At 27.5% G+C, this 23,031-nt stretch overlaps 1 protein-coding gene across 1 annotated transcript; it reads right to left on the reverse strand.

Moving 5' to 3' along the window:
* Positions 1-1,896: 1,896 nt before the first annotated feature.
* On the reverse strand, positions 1,897-19,396 carry LOC100207119 (uncharacterized). The gene is made up of 8 exons (XM_065811098.1): positions 19,213-19,396; positions 18,984-19,057; positions 16,783-16,950; positions 14,587-14,964; positions 3,927-4,202; positions 3,686-3,727; positions 3,339-3,389; positions 1,897-3,211 (listed from the first exon to the last, which is right to left on the reverse strand). The coding sequence occupies exons 2-8, from the start codon at positions 19,054-19,056 to the stop codon at positions 2,535-2,537; spliced, it is 1,665 nt and encodes a 554-aa protein (XP_065667170.1). The 5' UTR covers position 19,057; positions 19,213-19,396; the 3' UTR covers positions 1,897-2,534.
* Between the last annotated feature and the right edge of the window lie 3,635 nt (positions 19,397-23,031).

Genomic DNA, 23,031 nt, shown 5'->3' on the forward strand with positions numbered 1-23,031 from the left:
AGAAACACAGTTTATTTATTTAACAAAATAAGCTCAAAGTTATCCCACGTATTTAAAGTGCTCTATTTACAACAAACATTTTTCAAACTAATATAAAAAAAAGTAAACTCAAAAGTAACTTGTAACTTTCCCAGAAATAAAAAAGTACTTTCAATTTTCTATTTTTTTATCGCGACCCTTATCTATATTATACCTGTATTAATCAATTGATTTACAGAACCACGAATCGTAAATGCTAATTTGTATTTTCGCTTAATTTTCAAAAGTTTGCAACGAGAAGACGGATTTACTACATCGTCTATATTATTGAATTTTTCACAATGTAATCAAAAAATGCTTCTTCTTATTCTTCTTTTTTTTATATACATATTTTAACAGTATTATATATATATATATATATATATATATATATATATATATATATATATATATATATATATATATATATATATATATATATTTATATATATATGTGTGTGTATATATATATATATATATATATATATATATATATATATATATATATTATGTGTGTGTATATATATATATATATATATATATATATATTTATATATATATATATATATATATATATATATATATATATATATATATATATATATATATATATACAGGGCCGTCTTTAGGAGGGGGGCGTAGGGGGTGAGGTTTTATAGTCGACAGGTTTTATAGTCGGGGCGAAATACCCGACGATAAAAACAGTCGGCCAAAATTGGCGATATAAAACATTTCAGCAAATGTAGACTTTCGGTCGCAAATATTTAAACACTAGGACCTTTTTTCTTTTTTTTTTTTAGTTTTTTCTAATAAAATGTAAATTTAGTCGGCAAAAAGTCATATTTAACTCCCTCCCCCCATGCCCTTCTCTTCGGGACGCCACTGTATATTATATATATATATATATATATATATATATATATATATATATATATATATATATATATATATATATATATATATACATATATATATATATATGTATATATATATATATATATATATATATATATATATATATATATATATATATATATATATATATATATATATATATATATATATGTATATATATATATGTATGCATATATATATATATATATATATATATATATATATATATATATATATCATTTTAATAGAAGTTTATTTGTTGTATGCAGTAAAAAGTTGCAACTACTATGTAGATATGTAGTGCCGACGACACGGATTTCGATGTGGCGGGAGGGGGAGGGGGGAGTTTGGAGGGTGAAGCACAGTTATCGATTTTCTAAAAAAGTCCTTTATATGTTAGATTTTCTTGTAAAAAAAAAAAAAAAGTTACTATAAGATAATAATAATCAAATTAAACAATCAAATTAAAAGTAAAACATTAAACGTAATAACTCATGCAAATAAATAGTTTAAGAACAGCATTTAAATTATTTGGAACAGTTTTCAAAATAGCTTGAGTTGTATTCTTTTGAAACCTTAAAAAGTTTTTTGCACCAAACACATTTTGCACTTCAAACGCAAGAAAAAAGAATGTTTTACAATATCTATAAAAATTATGTTGAGATCGAATTATAATCAAAATATTAAATTTTCACGTTACACTTTAAAACTTTAAATATGAGAAACAAAAGAAACAACCTGTCCTTGCTATTGTCTTATATATGGAGTGATGCGCCCAGGAATTTGATATTCAGGCGTGAAAGCTCAAAATCAAAATTAGGGTCAGAAATCTTTTTGTATTAATGACGGTTTAATATTAATGTCGCTTTAATTATTTTAAAAGGTTTTAAAACATTAAGCGTGAAGGAGAAAAACCAGGGTGTCACTGATATTGTATTTCGCTATAATTACAATATTAGTAACACCTAATAAAGTGAACGTAAATTTAATAAAACGTTGCTAAAAAAATATATCTAAAGAAAAATAAAAAAACTCATTAATATATAAACAAGCAAAACTCAAATTACATACATTGATATAAAAGAAAATGCACGTAATTGCTAATCATAAAGGTGGACATGCAGTTTAACTACCAACTTAGTATATAAAGCCTCTTAATTCCACAATTTCCTGCAATTATTTTAAAATGGTCTAAACATTTTATTGCCACAGTTAATGCAGTTTTGGTTTTCACAATGTCCAGTGCATGCCCGGTTTGATAAAGGTAATGTTATCGAATCACAGCATATAACTGGAGGTTGAGGTTTGAAAGGTAAAACCATTGGAGGATCTGGTGGTGGTAATACAGGCATTGTAGGTGCTGGTGGAAATATGGTTTGTTGATTTTTAGTTTTACAACATGATTGTTCACAGCCAGGTAAACATATTAATGTACAAGTATCACATGGATAAGTTAAAGTTGGTAGTAGACGATCACGGTAATCTGAAATATGTATATTGATAAACGTGTTCTTTTAATTTAAAAAATATTTTAACAGTGTAAATGTATTTCAACACACAACACTGCACTCACAGTTTCATGCTGTTACCAACTCGTTGAAACTAGATTAGTATTTTTACTATCAGCGGCCATTTGGCAACATCACAACATATTCACAGCAGTTCTTACGACAGCCAAAGCCACAAGAAGTTGGAGAGCAAGATGCAGGACATGGAGGAGGAGGTGGAGGAGGAGGAGGTGGAGGTGGAGGAGGTGGAGGTGGGGGTGGAGGAGGAGGAGGTGGGGGTGGTGGAGCTACACAAAGCATACATGGAGGAAGTTGGGCCACAAAGCAAGGTGGAGTACATGATGGAGGAGGGGGTGGACAACAAGGTGGTGGTGGAGGAGGTGGAGGAGGAGGTGGCGGTGGGGGAGGAGGTGGAGGAGGAGGGGGTGGACATGGCATACAGGGTGGGGGAGGAGGACAAGGTGGAGGACATGGTGGTGGAGATGGAGGGCAACAAGGTGGTGGAGGAGGTGGAGGGGGTGGAGGAGGTGGTGGGGGTGGAGGGGGTGGAGGAGGAGGTGGAGGAGGTGGAGGAGGGGGTGGAGGGGGTGGAGGAGGTGGTGGTGGAGGACAACAGGGTGGAGGAGGAGGAGGTGGAGGAGGAGGTGGTGGAGGAGGTGGTGGAGGACATGGTTGACATGGATTAGCAGATGGCGGTGGTGGACAACAAGCATTAGGTGATCCAGTTTGCATCTCAGGTTTAGCTTCAGTTGGAGTATCTAGCTTAGCTTCAGTTGGAGGGGAACTTCCACCTAAATATGTGAAGATGTTTTACGAAGTTGAAACAATCAATAAAAAATGTGAATGCAGTGTTTTGTATCGACAAAACCTGCTGCCATTCTATTAGTTCTAAAATTCAATATTATCACTAATTTTTACCTGTTGCTTTTAAGAGAGTTTCCACTGCTGCATTTGCTTTTATCAAATTGCCTAAAAACATTGTAGCCATTTTTATTAGCTTAATTATTTAAAACTTTTAACTATTTACAATTATTATTTAAAAAAATAAGAATTGTTCATGTATGACATCAGTTAATAATATTGAACAAAATTAATTTTGTCTCATTAATTATTTTGTCTCAATATTAATTACCTTTCTCCTAGATAGCATCACACTTTATTTTATTTGATATATTTGGAATAAATACTTTTTTTATTTCATAAAATGTGTATAATGTAAGAAAAAAAACCAAGAAAATTCATATAAGATGCAAATAAAAACTCACTGATACTTTCGTCGAGCAATTTTTTCAAATCTTGCTGGTTACCTATTTAGTGTAATATCATTTTATTACATATAATTTAATTTGTGATTACTATAATAATTTATTAACAATAAATAGTTTAATAATGTATAAAAATAATAATAAGAGATAATAATAATAATAACAGCAAATAAACATTAACGATAATTAAGAAATCTTGTTATTTGTTAAAAAATTTTATATTAAACTTTAAACATAATACCATCCTCAGGCGACGGTTGTGGAGCTGCTTGCGGTGCTTCAGCTGGCGTTTGAGGTGCTTCAGAAGGTGGTTGGGGTGCTTCTGCAGGTGGAGCATTACCTTCTGAGTTAGGGTTATAGTCACCTGGAGGCTCAGGCTCAGGCGCTTCTTCGCTAGCTGCAGCTGATGGTGTTACTTCTGGAGCACCAGGATCCTCATCTTCCTCAGAACCAGCGTTATCCTCAGGTGAACCTGTTTCTTCTGGATCTTGATTAACATATTCTTCAGTTGTAGGCGCTATAAAAAATTTTCAAAGCTTAAAAATATTTCAATATTTCAAAACTATCACTTTTATTATTGATATATCATAACTTTTTCATTTAAAAGGCCTTTAATCTGCACAAGTCTGGCTTACATTTATATAAATCACGTTTTTCTGATTAAATTTTTGTTTTAACAAAAAAACGGAGAAATTTTTTGTTTTTATAAATTGTTTCATTCTAAACTACCCCTTTGTTGTACCCTACTCTACTCCTTTATTGTACACTATACTAGACTTTTAAAACTTTTCAAAAATAAAATTATATATATTTGATTAAAAAAAAAAATTTCACAATTTGATTAAAAAAAAAAATTTCACAATTCCCAATAACTTTAAAATAAGCATCATTGCATCATTTAGTTACTTAAACAAATGAAATTTACTTAAACTTAAAGTTTTTACTTCAACAAAATCAGCCTTTCTTTAAAACGTATTATTTTTAAAAAGTATTATTTTTTTTATAAATAGTTATAATATTCTGGTATTTATAAGCATTTATAAAACCCACTAATGATTTCTTTAACCCTCCAGATTTTGAGTCTAAGAGTTGCAGGTTACTCGACTTATTCAAATTTTGCACAATATTCTGACAAATTCCTCAAACTGTGTAATTTCAATAAAAAACACTAATTTGAGCGTGCTCATATTATATGGAATTAGTATATTTAAATATAGTCAAAAATAAATGTTTTTATGCAGTGTTTTCTAAACAAAAATGAATAAGCTTTCTAAATGTAATATTTTTCGTTACATTTCAACATTGAGGCCACAAACTTTTTTTGTATAAAAAGAATATTTTAACAAAGCACAAAATTTAGTTGCGTTTTAATTAGATGACAGCCGATAATTGCCTCATATAAACTTGCGCTAGTTCTAATTAGGGATGCGAAGTCCTATCAATTTTCATGGATATCGAGACTCCGGACTCTAGGGTCAAAAATTAAGGACTTCTTCAACTTTGAACGAGTTTTTTTATAATAACTTTTTGAGTTAATTAACCAGAGATTTTGAGGACATAAATATTTTTTATGGGGATTTTGGGGATATATATAAATAGCCCCTGCAATGCTAGAATAAACTATATAGTTTCAATCACCCTGTAACAAATTACAACTTATTATTGATTTTGTTTCTTTGATCAAAAAATTTCTATGTCTTATAGTTTAAAGGATTTGTTAACTTTAAGTTTATATGAGATAGTTGTGTAAAGGTTGATCCCTCGTCTTGTAAGCGAGAAGTTTTGAGTTCGATTGCTGTACTCAATTTGTTCGATTACCGTGCTCAACCTCTTGGCGGTTTAAACATTACCTGTTTTATAACCTTCCCATAATTACATAATTAGTTACCAACCCACAAAAAATAATTATTAAAATAGTTATTATAATAACTTATAAAATAATCGCGTATTTATATCAAAACGCTGCAATGCGTCACAAATGCGTTTTTATTTAATATAAAAGATAAATTATAACAACTCAAAAAATGTTGCAAATTTTATTCTATTAACGTGCAAAGCTAACGACTTAGGTTTTAAAGTGGAGGAGCACACTCGCCTAAAAAAAGTCCTCTATATATTGATTTGTCTAAAAAAAAAAAAGGTCCTTTGGAAAAAAAGTAGGGGGCGGGGAGGGGGCACGTGCTCCCTCCCGGCGTCGTTGGCTCAGTCACATTTAATAGACTTTTAAAATGACACTTCATAACTTACTAAACTTGTAAAATGATACTTTCTAACTTTAAAAAGACTTAATAGCTAAGAAAACGACTTGTTATGATTTAAAAATAAAACTTACATAGCCATAGTAATTAACTAGTCTAAATATTGGAATTTGTATACAGTATCTTGATACAGAAATCTGTGATAAACTGAGATAAACTGGAGATAATCTGTACAAAAATTGGAGGTAAGATAAGAGGTCTGGGATAATCTGAGATAAACTGGATCTTGATACAGAGTTAGATGATCACGCACATTTATCACCAAGCAAAAATGATGGATACTTATCATAAAACAGAGGTACCAAAAACATTTCTTCTAAGTCATAATAGAATTTTTTTTTTTTTTTTGCAAAGAATTGGGATACATGCTTAAACGTTATAATGCCATTGATAAAGGAGGCACCACTCAGATAAACAAAGACAAAATATGCTAATTCAAAACTTAAAAGAAAAGTACAACTTTTAGCTAAGGTTTTAAAAAGAAACTGGAGTTTAAAAAAATATTTTGTAAAATCAGAAGCAAAGTTTTAAGCATTTCCATTAAATGAATTGGGTACATTTTTTTTTACTGAAGACTAGCTTGCAATGACTTCCTTAATACCTGAAGTATCTGTACTTGGTTTAAAATTTTTAAGTTTATCTTATAGCCGAGTAGAATTCATCTTATGCAAACTTTTTGCAATCTAATCGAAATAATTTTGAAACCAAACAGGATGAAGAACAACCTCTGCTTTTCTTTATTTTTTATTAGATTGTTTATCAATAATCGTATCCTTGTGTTTGGCGTTGAGGTGACGAGCCACCTGGCAATATACTTTCTTAATATCGTTTCTTGCAAAATAAACACATGGATATACTTTCTTCACTTTGTTTAGAATAAATTAAATTAGTTAGCTTTAACATTTGAACTAAAATTGAGGTTTGTTTTCAAAAAGCAGCAGCTCAATAGCAGCTATAACAGCATCGAGTTCATCCAAATTATCTAACATCTGCGCTAGTCTCTTAAAAAATAATAGATGCACTCTCTTTTGTAAAATAACATAAACTTTTTGGGGTGACAGTCTGGTCACCCCAAAAAGTTCAAGTTATTTTACAAAATCTGTCAATAACGACCCGCTTTTTCACTCTAGTTAATTAGAATGATTATATAAATAGTATGATTATATAAAGATTATGCTTTCATACTTTTTTTATCAGTAAAACCATATCTGTTAGTTCAAATATTTCATTAGGAAAGCGTGTTAGAAAAATACTTCCTTTATGCATAATTTGACATAATTTGGCATCTAGCTATCATTGTACGCCGAAGATTTTGTTTACCGCATATGCTGTGATTCGCTTCTAATATTTTTTATTTGCAATGTATGCTATAGATAATATATTCCATAAACATGTTGCATATTTTCAAATTTATATAGCAAAAGGCCTACCATACGCAGCATAACTCAATACCTCCGTGCATTTACTGGTTTAAAGTTATTTAACTGTTGGGTAAATAGTTTTGAATTAATAATTTATAAAAATTAATAAGGGTTCCTTAGAAGTCGTTAATATGCTAATATAAAAATTAAAAAATCACGGAGTCCAGGAGTACCAACAACTTTTACGACGGGCAGGACTTCGGGTATAAACAGGGACTCCTGGACTCCAGACTCCGGACACAGACTTCGCATCCTTAGTTTTACTTCTTTTTGCTATTACCACATAAATACGATTTAAAAAATACAAAGCATCTGGAAATTCATTGCATAATAGGAACCTTTTGGTATGCTCATGTTACCAAGATTCCCATATTACCCTAATCTTCCCCATATAGAATAACATAAAGAATAAATTAGGCTAAACAAATAGTTTCATATATGGTATGAAAAAAGGAAAACTTTATAAACTTTTGGTCGTTAATCCTTAGATATATTATAAAATACGCACTTAGTTTAGTTTCTGCATCTATCTGACGCACCGTATGGTTCTTTTATTTAAAATCGGAAAATTACAAATTTAACTGTAACTTTTTCAAAATCAGTTTAGGTGTCACTCATAAAACGAGTCTATGGGATGATACCTAATCAAAATAAATAAACAAAAAAGTCATCATTGCTTTTTTTGTTTATACTTTGTTTTTTCTATATGTTTCATTCAAAATAATTTATAAAATATATATCAAAATTTAATTAAAAAAAACATAAAAGTAAACCAATCATAACAATAATATATTAAAATAAAAAAAATTAATAATATAACAAAATAAAAATAGAAATAATGAATTAAAAAAAAAATGATTTTACTGATCAACACGAGAAGTAATGAAACATAATCAGAAGAATAAGAGAAAGCTAGAAAAACGACATTCAAAATAAAACAAACACTGAAAAAAAAATTCAAATTGCCTTAAATAGAAGACCACGAAGATAAATACAACCATATCAGAAAAGCAAAGAATAAAAGCATTGGTGTCATCCTGAATTTTATAGATTACATAAAGAGCCAAGAAACTACAGATAACAATAAAATAGATCAACGCGCGTGTCAAAATTATCTAGTGTACTTAAATCAAAATCGATCACAGGCTATCAAGACTATACAAAAATCGATCACAGGCTAGACTATTAAGCTATACAAAGATCAAAGAGCAACTTGAATATGTATGTTGTGTATTTATATATATATATATATATATATATATATATATATATATATATATATATATATATATATATATATATAAAATAATATTTAAACAAGTAAATCATTAATAAGGTAAAATACTCTTATTATTATTATTATTATTATTATTATTATTATTATTATTATTATTTATGTCTATTAATAGTTAAAATATAAACAGTAAGATTAGGGTGCATACTTCCTTAGCTAGTTTTATATGTGGCTGCTAAATAAAGAAGCGTATGAAAACTACAGTGGTAAGGTGAAGCCTCACTATGACATTGCCCGTCGGCTGTAACGCATTAATGATTTTTCCGTTTTGAGCATTGATGTCTCGAGAGAACAAAAGCTATAGATGTTGATCAGCTCAATTAAGGAATAAAAAGAATAATATTTGTGCATTTTCCTAGAATATTTACTGCGTTAAATGCTGTAAGTAAATACAAAATTGCTTGTATAACATTGTTTGATAATCGTATGCAAAAGAATCTGCAGATTTTACTAATAGTATTAAATCAACTTCAATTTAACGCAAATTTTTAATGACATACTGATTATTTATAAAATAAGTATAACTTTTAAAAATAATCAAAATTTAATCCTCATAATTTATTCGATTGTTTAAAATGGACTGTCTTTAAAATTGTTCGTGGCTGTAGGAAGTAGGAGGAGCTTATTTTAAAAATCTTGTATCAATATAATTCCAACTTGAGTTACCTCATCTTCTACTTCTTGTATCTTAAGAACCCTTTTACAGCTTGTTTTTTTTTTCATCTGTATTTTTTTCTGCAAAGCATGGTCGCCTAGTTGTTGTCATAGCAATATCTAAAACATTTTTTACGCTAACAATTATACTCTTATAAGTCTAACTGATTTAACTTTAATGTTAAACCAGTTATTTATAGGAAAACTATCAATAAAATTCATAATCATTCTTGAAATCTGAAGATTTTCACGAGTAAGCCCATGATAAGATGGCCTGCTAAATTGAAATCTATTTACTGTGACAGACTGATCCAATTTCTACAATTGATAATTTGATAGATAGACCTCCATTTTTTATTTTTCAAGAATCTTGTAGTTTTTAACAATTTGATGGTCTTGTCGTTGTTGACATATTAAACAATGATTTAAAAATTTGGATTAAATCTTGTGAATATACATCATTTAAACTGTTGTTAAGCAGGTGTTACATTTAGGCGAAAATAAAATCTTAATATAACCTAATTCAGGTCTGATTGGATCGTTGTTGATGGTAGTTACAGCGAAAGCAATTTTACAGAACATCGAAAAAAGAACTCTTAATTGATTTTCCTTTTTATTCCAATTAACAACTTAAAAAGACAAATCGTATGTTTATATATATATATATATATATATATATATATATATATATATATATATATATATATATATATATATATATATATATATATATATATATATATTAGTAGAAAATCACTTAACTAAATTTTTTTCCATTTAACACTGTGTTTCATCAACAAAGATTCATCAGAAATGGATGATCAAATTAATAAAACTTCAAAATATATATGGGAATTAAAAGAAAAAAATATTGATGATTTTATACTGAATTGGTCTATCCTTAAAACAGCGCCTGCATAGAACAATATTTCCAAAAAATGCATACTATGCCTACAAGAAAAATTTGAAATAATTACACATGCAAATCAAGAATGCTTATTAAACAAAAGATCGGAATTAATTTCTAAATGTAGGCACGAAAATAAGTTTCTCCTAAAAAACTATAAAAATAAATGAGTTCAAATAATATTAACATTAACTACCCTTTTTAAAAAAACATTAAAAAAAAAAAAATAGCATAAGTAATCATTTCTAAAGAATTCTTTTTATAATAGTGTCAGCAAATTCCACAAATGTGTGAAAATTTACAGTCGTAAAGACATTTGCAACTTCCTGTAATTTAATTTTAGGTATAAATTGAAGTTTTATTAGTTTGATCATCCATTTCTGATGAATCTTTGTTGATGAAACACAGTGTTAAATGGAAAAAAATTTAGTTAAGTGATTTTCTACTAATATATAATTGCTCTGTTCTTTTAATAACATTGAGCACTCTATTGTGTATAATACTTTTTAAAGTTTTTTATATATATATATATATATATATATATATATATATATATATATATATATATATATATACATATATATACACATATATACACATATATACATATATATACATACATATATATATATAATATATATATATATATATATATATATATATATATATATATATATATATATATCTATATATATATATATATATATATATATATATATATATATATATATATATATATATATATATACACATATATACATACATATATATATATATATATATATATATGCATGGGCGCCCGCAGAAATTTTCTAAGGAAGGGGGCAAAATATTTCTAGTAAATAACGGCGTACTATAGCAACAATATTTTAATGATACAATGAATCTATATTGTTAAAGTACACACAAAAAACTTGCAACATTTATTTAAAACAAAATTTATTTTTTAAACAAGAATTGGAGTTGTCTGTTATCAATACCAAACATGCCAACAATTTTAAATTTCTATAAAGTCTTTTTTGTTCCAGTTTATTTTGTCTCTGTATACTTTTAACATGCACAAACCAGACAGACGATCATTTGATATCATTGAGCTTATTTTTTTATACACAACGTAATGTGCTAAATGATCGCTTCACCGTACATGTTGTTACTGGTAAAGTTAACACTAGTCAGGCATACCTGATACTTGGATAAAATTGTGTAATAGCTAATAAGTTGATAAAATCTTGGCTACTGTTGTATTCTCGAGCGTTCCAAAAATCAAACAAGCTCAGGGCCTCAGTTTAAAAATTATCTATACTGTATAGGTTATTAGTCGTAGAAATTTCGTCTTTAAAATGTTAGGTTCGGTTTGCACAACAGATGCAAAAATACGAACTTAAATATGTTTAAATTTTATACTTCTTTGTCCTTCTTGATTCACATAGGAAAGGAATATTTGAGACAAAAGATCTCCGTTTTGGACTCGAAAAAATGCAATAATCGCGTTAATAGCGCCAATAGTATTTTGTACCCCTGCTCCATCATTCAGATCATTATCTACAAGATTGAGTCTATGTGAGAACAGAAATGGCTTTGGGGTAAATTCTTCTAATTTTTGCCTAATATCATTTTCTTTCCCAGCCAATTTAGAGCACCCATTATAACCCTGACCTTGCAAATTATTAAAGAGAAGGCTAAATGTTTTGCAATTCTGAATGATACATTCAGATATCGTTGCAACGTCCATATCTTCCAGCTGCAAAAATTAAAGAAATTCCTTAGGAATCATAGCATTCTCTCTAGACGTATTAACAAACTGCAATCTCTGTGATAACTGTTAAAATCAAAAAATATCTTCTGTTTCGTCAACTATGACCGAGAATCCAAAAGCATTGTTGGCACCTTTTACAATATTTCCCTGCAGAGCATGTTCAGACAAGTTGAATAAATTATTCTACGTTCGATGTAATTTACATTTTCGATGTATTTTATGTTCGATGTAATGTACAACAAGCATTTTTAGCACCTGTATCAAAAATATTATTTTAAAACCATTCTACTCTCTCAATTCTATACTTACAACGTTGTTGGACATTTACTTTTTTACTATATTTCTAACGTAATATAAAAATTTGTGAAAATAATAAAATATAGCTTCTTTCTATTGTTTTCAATAATTCTTTCTACTGAATTATCATAATTGTCATAATTATCTAGCTAACTAAAATTATTTTCATTTAGATTAGTTGATTTAGAAAGTTGATGCTATGTGTTTAGCATCTCGCTGAGCCCCACGATGCCATGCTGAGCTGGTATGGTTTTTGGCACATTCAGTAAAATGTTTATACTTTACGAAAAGGTTAGTAATGAATACCTCTTTAAACTAGTTGTGGAAATAAAGCACATAATACCCTGAGCACCTTTTTATCTAGGTGAGTATGATAACCATAGAGTATACCAGGTATTTAAAAATGCCACCTTTGAAATCGTAGGGCGGATAAGGCTGGTAAGGATCAGTTAGCAAACAATACTTAAGGTAAATAGAAGGTTTTATAGTACATTTTACAAAGAGTCCAACTCTATAATTTAACCTAGTATCTCTACTTTAAGTTTGTCAGATTCTGGTTTAAGAGATGCTGCTGCTGATGAACAAGCAACATCTTCGGTTTTCGGTTTTTTGCAGACAGTTTTTTATTAAATAGAAGAAAGGAGGTATGAATGCCGTCAAAGTATTTTAAATTAAAAAATTTTTTTTTCTTTAGTTGCAGTATTATACCATTTAGTTATCACCTAATATATTTAGAAAATTATTACTTATATATTTTTAAAGTTCAGTTTATTAACACCTAACTTGTTATCTTTATGGATAATAAAACCACTCGTTAAAAGTTTAGTTAAAGAAAAGTTTAAAAAAAGGTTTCAGCAAACGAAAAATTTCTTTTATTATTGATCTTTTTTTATTTCAGCAAACGAAAAATTTCTTTTATTATTGATCTTTTTTTATTTCAGCAAACGAAAAACTTCTTTTTTGATTTTATCATCATCTAAGCTCATTTTTTGTATCAACGAATTTTTGTGCAATTTTTGAATTTTTGTTTTCAAAATTAATTTGATGAAAGTTTAATTACTTTAGTAGAAGCTGTATTAACATTTTTCTCAATACTTTGACTGTCCTGAAGCTGTTTTGAACCCTTGAGCAATTTTTTTTCTACCTAAATAGTACTGACATATTACGTTTTTTATTACCGTACATATTACCTAACAACAAATATTTAAATATTTTTCCGAAACCGTAGCGAAACATCACCAGAAAATAATTTTTTTATTGAAACCGTACCGCCAAAGAATAAATTTAATTTTACCAAAACGGCATAGTAGTTAAAGATTTTATGGCACTCAGATTAGTAAGAAACACGAAACTTTTTTTTCACCTTTCAAATGAGAATTTTTTGTAAAAAACCTCGGTAATGGGTCTGGAAAAAAATACCTCAACGTTTAACCACTCCTCAGCTCAATCGTGCAGGCAGTGCAGTGAGTTAATAAAATCTTCAACTTTATTATCTTATACTAAATTTAAATTCATCAACAGATTTTAATTTTCATTAAAAACATTTTTAACGTTCAAAAGTTATGATCATATACAAATATTTGCCCCCCTCCCCCACTTCTTCAAAATAAGAGGGGGTGTAATATTTATTTCAAGAAGCAGTGAAAAACTCCAAAACTGTGTATTTAATGCATACAAATACTAATGTATTTGTATGCATTACGAATACAATGTATTTGTATGTATTTTGATGCGTAAATCTCTATCAGCACAATTATATAAATCAATTTAATATACCAATACCAATATTTTAAACATTTAGGTATTCAGCAAAAAAATTTAAAAAAATAAATGTTTAACTCTAAATCTTTATTTTTATTTACCATTTGAATGATTATAGCTTTTTTAAATTGTACTTTAGTGTTTTATTGATTAATGCTGTTTAAGATTAATTTAAATATTAAATTAATATTAAACAAGTTTTATTTTTCTTGGGAATACTTGATTTTAAATAAAAAATCAATTTTAAATCTTTACAACTGACGTCTTTATACTACGTACCTAAATTAAACATTTTGCAAGGTTGGAACTGTTATGCCTATCTCCACTTTTATTTAAATTTGAGTGACATGAACCTCAGAATAAAGTTTTTCTACTGTTTTGTAATCAAAGTTGTAAGTGAAAATTTTGCAGAGAAAATTACTTATGTTTTCAAAACCAAAAATTCTCCTGAAGTTTGTTACTTTTTAAGTAGCTTTATCTCAGAAATAAAAAAAGTGGAAATATAACAAGAAAATTCTAACCTCGCGATTTATTAAAAGTATATAAAACCAACCTTCTTCATTTTCTTCGCCAACTTTTTTAATAGTGTCTTCGGTTTCTTCAAGATCCGCTCCTTTTTTCTTATCATTACTTTTATTTGACGGGTTTTTCTTTAATTTTTTATTTGATTTGTTTATCAGGTTTTCCAAAGTTTTATGTTTTGGTTTTTTCTTAAACAGAGCAGTGTCTGACTCTTTCGTATCTTCATTATCAAGAGATTCATTTTTTGGTAAAACACTTTTTATTTCTTCTAAATAAATTTCGTCATCTGATTTGGATTTGTCTAGATTTAATTTTCGTTTTACATTAGTCTTTTTATGTTTTTCTTTTTTTTTTGAATGTTTTTCGGGTTTTGATTTAGCGATTGGTTGGTTTTCGATTGGTTCAGTATCTAAAATAATATACTTATATTTGTAAAAAACCGTATCAACCAAATAAAAAAAACAAAATTTAATTTCAATTACTGGATACAGCAGCTTTTCTGAAAAAAAGTTTTTTAGAAAAGTTGCTAAAGTTTTTTTAGAAAAGTTGCTGTATTGACTCTTTAAACGAAAAAAATAATGTTATATTTAAAAAAATAATGTTATATATAAGAAAAAAGTTTTATACATAATAAGACTACTAGAAAAAGAATCTGTTTTTTTGCTTTTATTGGTATTTTAATCTAAAAATGTGGTCTTTCCAAAACATTACTTTTTTATAACTACTCGAAGAAACAATTAAACCAATAGTTAATGCCTTTAATTTTTTAGGAATCATGGAACATATTCTCGGCGTAGACTCAATGAGTTTAATAATATTTTCCGGCGTAATCTCATTCAAAGTGGCTTCATTAGCTTTAAATAGTTCATCAGCGTTTTTGAAGGGCCTTGTGTGTTTTAGGGAAAGTTCAACATGGTGCCATAAATTTTCAATTTATGCCATTACAAACTAAAACAGAGCAAATTCGTGATCTCAAGCTAATGTTGTAACGATGTGAATTGTATTTTAGAGTAGTTTTAAAAAAATTGTTAATGTTTTGGAAGATCACATTTTTACATTAAAATACCAATAGAAGGAAAAAAAAACATTTATTCATTTTCTGTGTGTGCGTGTGTATATATATGTATATATATATATATATATATATATATATATATATATATATATATATATATATATATATATATATATATACATATATACATATATACATACATATATATATATATATATATATATATATATATATATATACATATATATATATATACTATATATATATATATATATATATATATATATATATATATATATATATATATATATATATATATATATATATATATATATATATATATATATATATATATATAAGTTTAATTTTGCTGTGAGCATATATTCAGCAAGAGTGCTCGATGAATGATATCAGAGCTATATAATTGATTTTTTGACGAGATTAAAAAAATGACTACATGATTTTTACTACTAAAAGTTTCAAGGATGAAACTTTTAGTAGTAAAAATCATGTAGTTATGTTTTTAATCTCGTCAAAAAATCAATTATTTAGCTCTGATATTTTTTTAAACATCTTCACTTCCAACATGGCTGCAAGCAACCACTTATTAGAGTTGGAAGTTACTGGAATATTTGCAAGTAAGTTAAATTATAATTAGGTAAACAAATTCAAGTGATATAACATTAAACGATAATGCATTTAAAGCGCATTTCTAATTTTAATAATCTAAACAAATATAACACAGAAGCAGTGGCATACGACGCCGTCTAAAAGATGTCGTTCAGACGTGTTACAGCAGTGCCCGCTGGGATATTACATTAAAACGGTAGCATCAAAATAATAATTTTTTTATAAACTGTCAATTAAAGAAAATTTTCAATGCTTTAGATGGTTTAGATAACCTTATTCGTAATTTTTTAAAAACTTTTTTAAACAAAAGTCATCTTGGACAAACAAACAAAATATATGTATTTAAAATATGTATTTAATGCCTATTTAAAATGTCTTTAAAAAATATTGTAATTTTTTTATATAAAAATAAAGTTTTTACTTTTAAGAGTAGTTGTAAGTTTAAAAAAACATGTTGTGATTGACTTGGAGTTACTCAATTGTAGTTTAGTACTATCCAGTAAGTTTAGTGCTATCCAGTGAGTTTAGTGCTATCCAGTAAGTTGCGAAATAATACTAACATAACATATAAGTAACACATACCTGACATGACATTTTTACTTGCTTCTGTTACTGCGTCGTCGATTGCTTTATTTAATTCTTTACTTGTTTCTTCGACAGTTTGGCCATATACTGATCGCATTGGGGCAGCTGGGTCATTGTAATACGGGTGATTGATTTTCATATCTTTGACTTTGTTTCTTTTATGTCCTGAAAACACCTTTAATATATTTTTTTAACCAAATTAATTGCCGTATTAATTATTATAAAAACTTTAATCAGCTCACTTAATTTATTTACGTTATAAAGTTCCCACTACCATACCGAAATACATAACAGAATGTATTTTATAAAGTATTTTGCTTAACAAATATATTGTTTTTGAGCAAAATTAGTAACATGTTTTTCTATTTTATTTATATTTTATTTAAGTTAGAATTATCATTTTAAACGAACGAGAAGAAATTTCGTCCTAACCAAAAAGTGCCAAAACTTTATTTGAATAATTATCTAACTGAATATATATATCAAAATATCGGCAAAACGGGAGATAATCTCCCGTTTTGCCGATATTATGATATATTTTTCAGTTACCTCGGTATTATCTCCCAAAGATTATACAACCTTAATGAAACAAATTTTCGTGAATCACAGTCAAAAACAAATTATTGACTTTTGTATTTACAATTTATTAATCTTCTTATATTAAAATTATAAAAATGTGAATAAATGTTTGAACATTTTTTCTTTATTTTTTTTTCCTAAATTAATTTCATTTCATAAACATTAAAAGAGAAAGAGGTTAGAAATCTAAAATTGAATCAAATCAAATATATTTGCCAACTGCATCAAATATATAAAAAATTATATATATACATATACATATGTATATATATATATATATATATATATATATATATATATATATATATATATATATATATATATATATATATATATACATATGTATATATATATATATATATACATATGTATATATATATATATATATACACACTAAAAATTAAAGGTAGAAATTTTTAGTTAAGGTAGGATATGTGATATACCCTTAGTAAGGTATAATTTTCTACCTTATAAGGTAGAAAATTATATCTTAAGTTAGAAAATTGTATGAAAAATAATTTTTTTTAATATAATTTTCTACCTTAAAAGGTAGAAAATTATACCTTACTAAGGGTATATCACATATCCTACCCTAAGGTAGAAATTTCTACCTTTTTTTTTTAGTGTGTACATTAATAGGACTTTTGTCCATTTTATTTTATTTTAGTATTATCTAGGCATGAATTAAATAAGAAACATTAGTTTGGTAAATTATTTAGGGATAAAGCTATTACACCAGCTGGAAATTTACAATACACAATCAGTTAGATTTGTGTTAACACATCAAAGGCGTGGACGCAATATTTTTGTGTTTGAGACTTCCAGAAATAGAGCAAACTTCAAACATTTATATAATTTATGCTCATTTCAAACAGGACTTTTTTCAAAATACTACAGCGGTTAGTGTCTATGAACAAGAAAGACCAAAATTTATTTCCCCTCTACCTTACTAAAATATGAGAACAATAAGTTTATAAAACAATTAGCTACTTCAGTCACCAAAAAAAAAAGCATGGCTTATTTTGAAAAAGAGCATTTATCAACTTAATGCATTTTTAACTTTGTTAACTGCAATATCCAATTTGTTTCCATTCTTAATTGAAGCGTAGTTTAGTATCTTTTGTTATTATTTTTTTTATAAAAGTTCATTTTTGTAATAAACAAGCGCCCGTCCCTACTTTTAACTATCTTTTTCCCGGAGCTGATTCAATGCGGTAAAAGAAAGATTATTTTAATTTCATTCCATTCTTTTCTATACAAATAAATGTTTAGGGTTTGATCTTGCAATCAGTTAGTATTTGCGTTTTCTGGTGACTAGCCGAAATTATTTAGGCTATAGCTTATATACGAGGAGAAGCACATGGTATGACCTTGAGCAACACTGCTATAAAAAAGATATTTGTTGTTTTATTTTATTTTTTTGTTGTTTTATTTTTTTGTTGTTTTATTTTATTTTTTCAAGTTTTTAAAATTGTTTTTTCATTAAAACTTTGATGGGTGATATTATAAAAGCAAGGATCTTTTTTTTTTTCGCTACGGTACAATTAAATCAAGAAAAGGTTGAGCAATCTTATAATTAGAAAAACGACAAACAAACAAAAACAAAAAAAAACACATACCCGATATTGATTTGCAAGTGTTTGGCGTCACAAAGAGCACAAGAATAACAGCAACAATAGCTACAAACTTCATTCTGAAAATTCAGAATTAGATTTATCATTAAAAAAATTGCAATGCCTGTGTTGATTTTTAAGGTAAAGATGACATTAATAATTTGTTACACTAAGTGTAAATGAAAAGAAAGAATCACGAAGAATAATCTAAAGGTCATGTTTTTGGAAAAAATACCTTGTCAGCTTTTTGTGTTTCTCAGTACCTTTGCGACATCAAAAAAAATAGTTTAAAATAACTATATAACAAATAAGTTTATTAGATAAAATGTAATTTAACTATTAATACGAAGGTTTATCATCCTAAATATTTTTTTTAATAATTGTTACCTTCAGCACAAAAGAATCGAGGGCAGTAAACCGTGCAAATGTGTTCATGGGTAAGATAATCCAGCACATGAGTCAAATTAATGATAATAATATTCAAAAAAGGAAAAGTATGCACTTCAAAAAAAATAATTTTTTCAAAACAGTTTTTGATTGTTGTCATGTCTATTTTACTTAAACATTTAGAGAGAAAAAAATACTTTTATCTACAATTTTCTTATTGTTAATATTTTTTTAAACAAAATCTACGTAAAAATAATAAAAAAATTTATACAATCTAATATAATAATGATGAATTTTACCCAATGATGATCTATTTTACATAATGATGATGTATTTTAACGTTTCAATACATACAAATTTTAATAGAAGTAAATAGAAACTTTCTTTCTGTTTTTCTTTTATAACAATATTCATATAACTTTTATAAACGCCCAAAGCACCATGCCCTTAACTAGAAGGGGGTGGACGGGTGAGTAAAGTTTTTTTTGAAAAAATGGGCCAAAACTTTACTAATTTTATGGTTTTGCTTTTTTTTTCATTAAAAGTAGTGTTTCCTCAAGCTTTTTAAAAATTCTTAGTTCTGCCAACTATAAAAACACAATAATTTGCAAAATATATTTTTTATTTCATTTTTTCGTTACTTTTTCTTTCCGTATAATTATAGAAACTTCTGTGAAATTGTTTAGATATTGTGTAGTTCGGATAAAAAAAAATGTGCAACTCGGAAAAAAAATATTGCGCAATTCGGAAAAAGATATTGTACAACTTGAAAAGAAATGTTGTGCAATTTAGATAAAAATGAAGGCTTTGACTAAATTATATTTGATATAAGTTTATTAAAAAAAAAAAAAAGATCTAAAATAAAGTATGTTTAAAAACAACAATATATGCAAAATGAAAACATGAACAGGTCTTCAATAGTCTTCAAACCACAAGTAATTTTTCATGACAATATGACAACATCTTTTAAAGATTGAAGTTGCCAGATGTCCTGCTTTTACGAAAAATCAGATGTCCGGCTTTTACACCGAATAAAAATTTATTTTTACAGGGGTGGCATAGTATTCTACTACGTAAAATAGTTCAATGACTTTTTTTTATTATTACTTATTACAAGGTTTTATAACAATGCCACAAACTTTACAGCCATATAAACTTTATAGAATAATGAAAATGAGTGTATTTGATTGAGACTAAATGAATATTTATATATATATTTTTATAGCTTTCTATTCACTCACTGACGAGTCTGCATTTTTTGATTTTTTGATTTTTTTTTTTTTTTGTGTGGAGGCCAAAACTTCACAGCGCTTTTTGAAGCAATTCTTTTGATCGTACAGCCCTGAAATTTTACAAATAATCTTTTGCCGACTAACAATAGCTATATTTGTTACATTTAATTCAATAAGTCTTTCAGATTTAGTAAAATGAATTAATTTGTTTTTTAAGAGAGCGATAAATTTGTAAGTGTCATAAATATCATAGAAAGTTTTAAAAAAGGAGTTATAAACTAAGTTTATATTATCAGAGGCGTTAATAAAGCTCCAATCAATTAAAGATAATTGTTCTTTAAAAGATTCAAGGTTTTTATTTGTAAAAGTTCGCTTTTTGAAAACTCGTTTTTCATTAGGAAGTAATTTATTATCTATATTTTTAGAAAAGAAAACAGGAAAATAATCAGATATGTCATTTTTAATTATGCCTTTTTTTAAGGATACGTTAAAAACATCAGTGGTTAAAATATTATCAATTAAAGAAGCATTTGATTGAGTAATTCTTGTCGGTTTGCTAATCAAAGGAATCGTACCATTTTCGAGAATGTTATTATAAAACTTTTTAATGTTATTATTAACGTGGTATTGAAAACAATCTAAATCCAGATCACCCAATAAGTAGATAAATTTATTTTCGCGGTCACTTTTTTTAATAACGTCGTTACATAAAAACGAATTAAGATTTTTAATTTCACCTGAAGGTGGGCGATGACAACAACTTAGAATTTTATTTTCAAATTTATTGGTTAAAATTTCAATTGTTAAAACCTCTTTATCAGCATCAGTGACGCTCATGTCATGCCGGGTAAAATAATGTAAGTTATTTTTAACATAAATAAGAACACCTCCGCCACGCTTATTTGTTTTTCGTGCCAATGAAATTACATTAAAACCCGGTAGTTCAAAATTGGTAAAAGATTTTACGTCATCCAAACTGCACCATGTTTCTGTTAAGCAGATTATATTAAAAAGATTACTAGTTTCTTCAATAATACTTTAGTTAAAGTTTGTCTCTTCACGCGCAGTGTATACAAAACAACATCTATAAATTCGTCCCAATTTAATTGATTCTCCTCAATTTATTACTAAAATAACATTTAGTAATAAGAATCTTTTTTTTGAATTATTCTTGAACTAACCAAAACTCCGGCGGCCTCTAAATCATTTTTAATTTCAGCTGAAGTTGCTCTTCGATTCTTAAGTGCAAGCCTCATTATCATCCTGTCATCGTTGGTAGTTGTCTTCTTAATTTTTTCATTTTTTGGCATATTTTTGAAGGTATTGGTTGCCTTAAACCTTTCGCACACCTTACTCACTCCAGATTTTGTTGCTCCAATTCCCTACTTTTTGGCAGTTTCCATGTACGAATAACCTTCTCCGCGTAATGTAACAGCTTTGCATCGCTTTGTAGGTAACCAATATCCTTTCGCCATTGTAAATAAAAGTACAATTTTAAAAAACACACTAAATCTTCAAGAGCACTGTCGACTTTTCACCAGCAATTGTTGAAGTTCAACTAAATGACTACAAAACAATGATCTTGTATTTATAGCTTAAAAGATTTATGGATAAAAATGTTAATTAATAACGTAATTAACTATTAGTCATCACAATAAATAGACTAATTTTCACAAAAGTACAAAAATAATGAGACATTTACCTTTTACTAGAGAAAACCATTAGCAGAGTAATGACTCATTTTGACACCAACTAACTATAATAATCCATAACTATGTTTAAAATTGGTATAAACGATTAAAATTTGCTATTTCCTATAAGCCAAATAATAGATGACGTGGTTTAAATATAAAAATAAATAATTAAATCCACCAAATGCATGATATGTCAGTTTTTCTAAGAAAAAAGGTAAAAATTACAGGGGTGTCCATTCCTATGGCCACTGGTGTATATACAGGTAAACGACCCCCAAACATTATTTCAAAAGGAGAAGCTTTAGTTAAAGTTTGTCTCTCCACGCGCAAAGTTTGTCTCTCCACAATTTAATTGATTCTCATCAACTAGTTTTCGTAACTTTCTAAAAATAAAAAATAAATAATGTATACGTATACATAGGTATATGTATGTGTAATGAAACAAACGTACCATTTTATGTTTTTGTTAGTATTTTTATCTTGCCCATTTGATTGCGGGTGATACACAGTGGTTTTCCTTTGTTTGATCTTCAACAACTTATACATTTCGTAGTTTAACTATAAGTAAATAAAGTACGCGTTATTAAAATACTGCTTAAGCAATAGTAATTTAATAAATTTGCTTTCATTTTTTGTCTCAACCTGGTTACAAAATTCCGTTCCATTATCCGTTATTGTTGCTGAAAGAAAACCGAAAGTTGGAACCAATTTTAAGATTGCTTTTGCCATTGTACCAGCCTC

The sequence above is a fragment of the Hydra vulgaris genome, chromosome 11, assembly GCF_038396675.1.
Source record: "Hydra vulgaris chromosome 11, alternate assembly HydraT2T_AEP".
Taxonomy (NCBI): Eukaryota; Metazoa; Cnidaria; class Hydrozoa; order Anthoathecata; family Hydridae; genus Hydra; species Hydra vulgaris.

Bases quoted from the DNA above. Each gene is read 5' to 3' on its own strand.
- LOC100207119 (XM_065811098.1), bottom strand. From the start codon at position 19,056: ATGAAGTTTGTAGCTATTGTTGCTGTTATTCTTGTGCTCTTTGTGACG. The intron at 14,965-16,782 runs GTATGTGTTACT...ATATTATTTTAG, and splicing joins AAGTAAAAATGTCATGTCAG to ATACTGAACCAATCGAAAAC. The intron at 3,212-3,338 runs GTAAAAATTAGT...TCACATATTTAG, and splicing joins AACTCTCTTAAAAGCAACAG to GTGGAAGTTCCCCTCCAACT.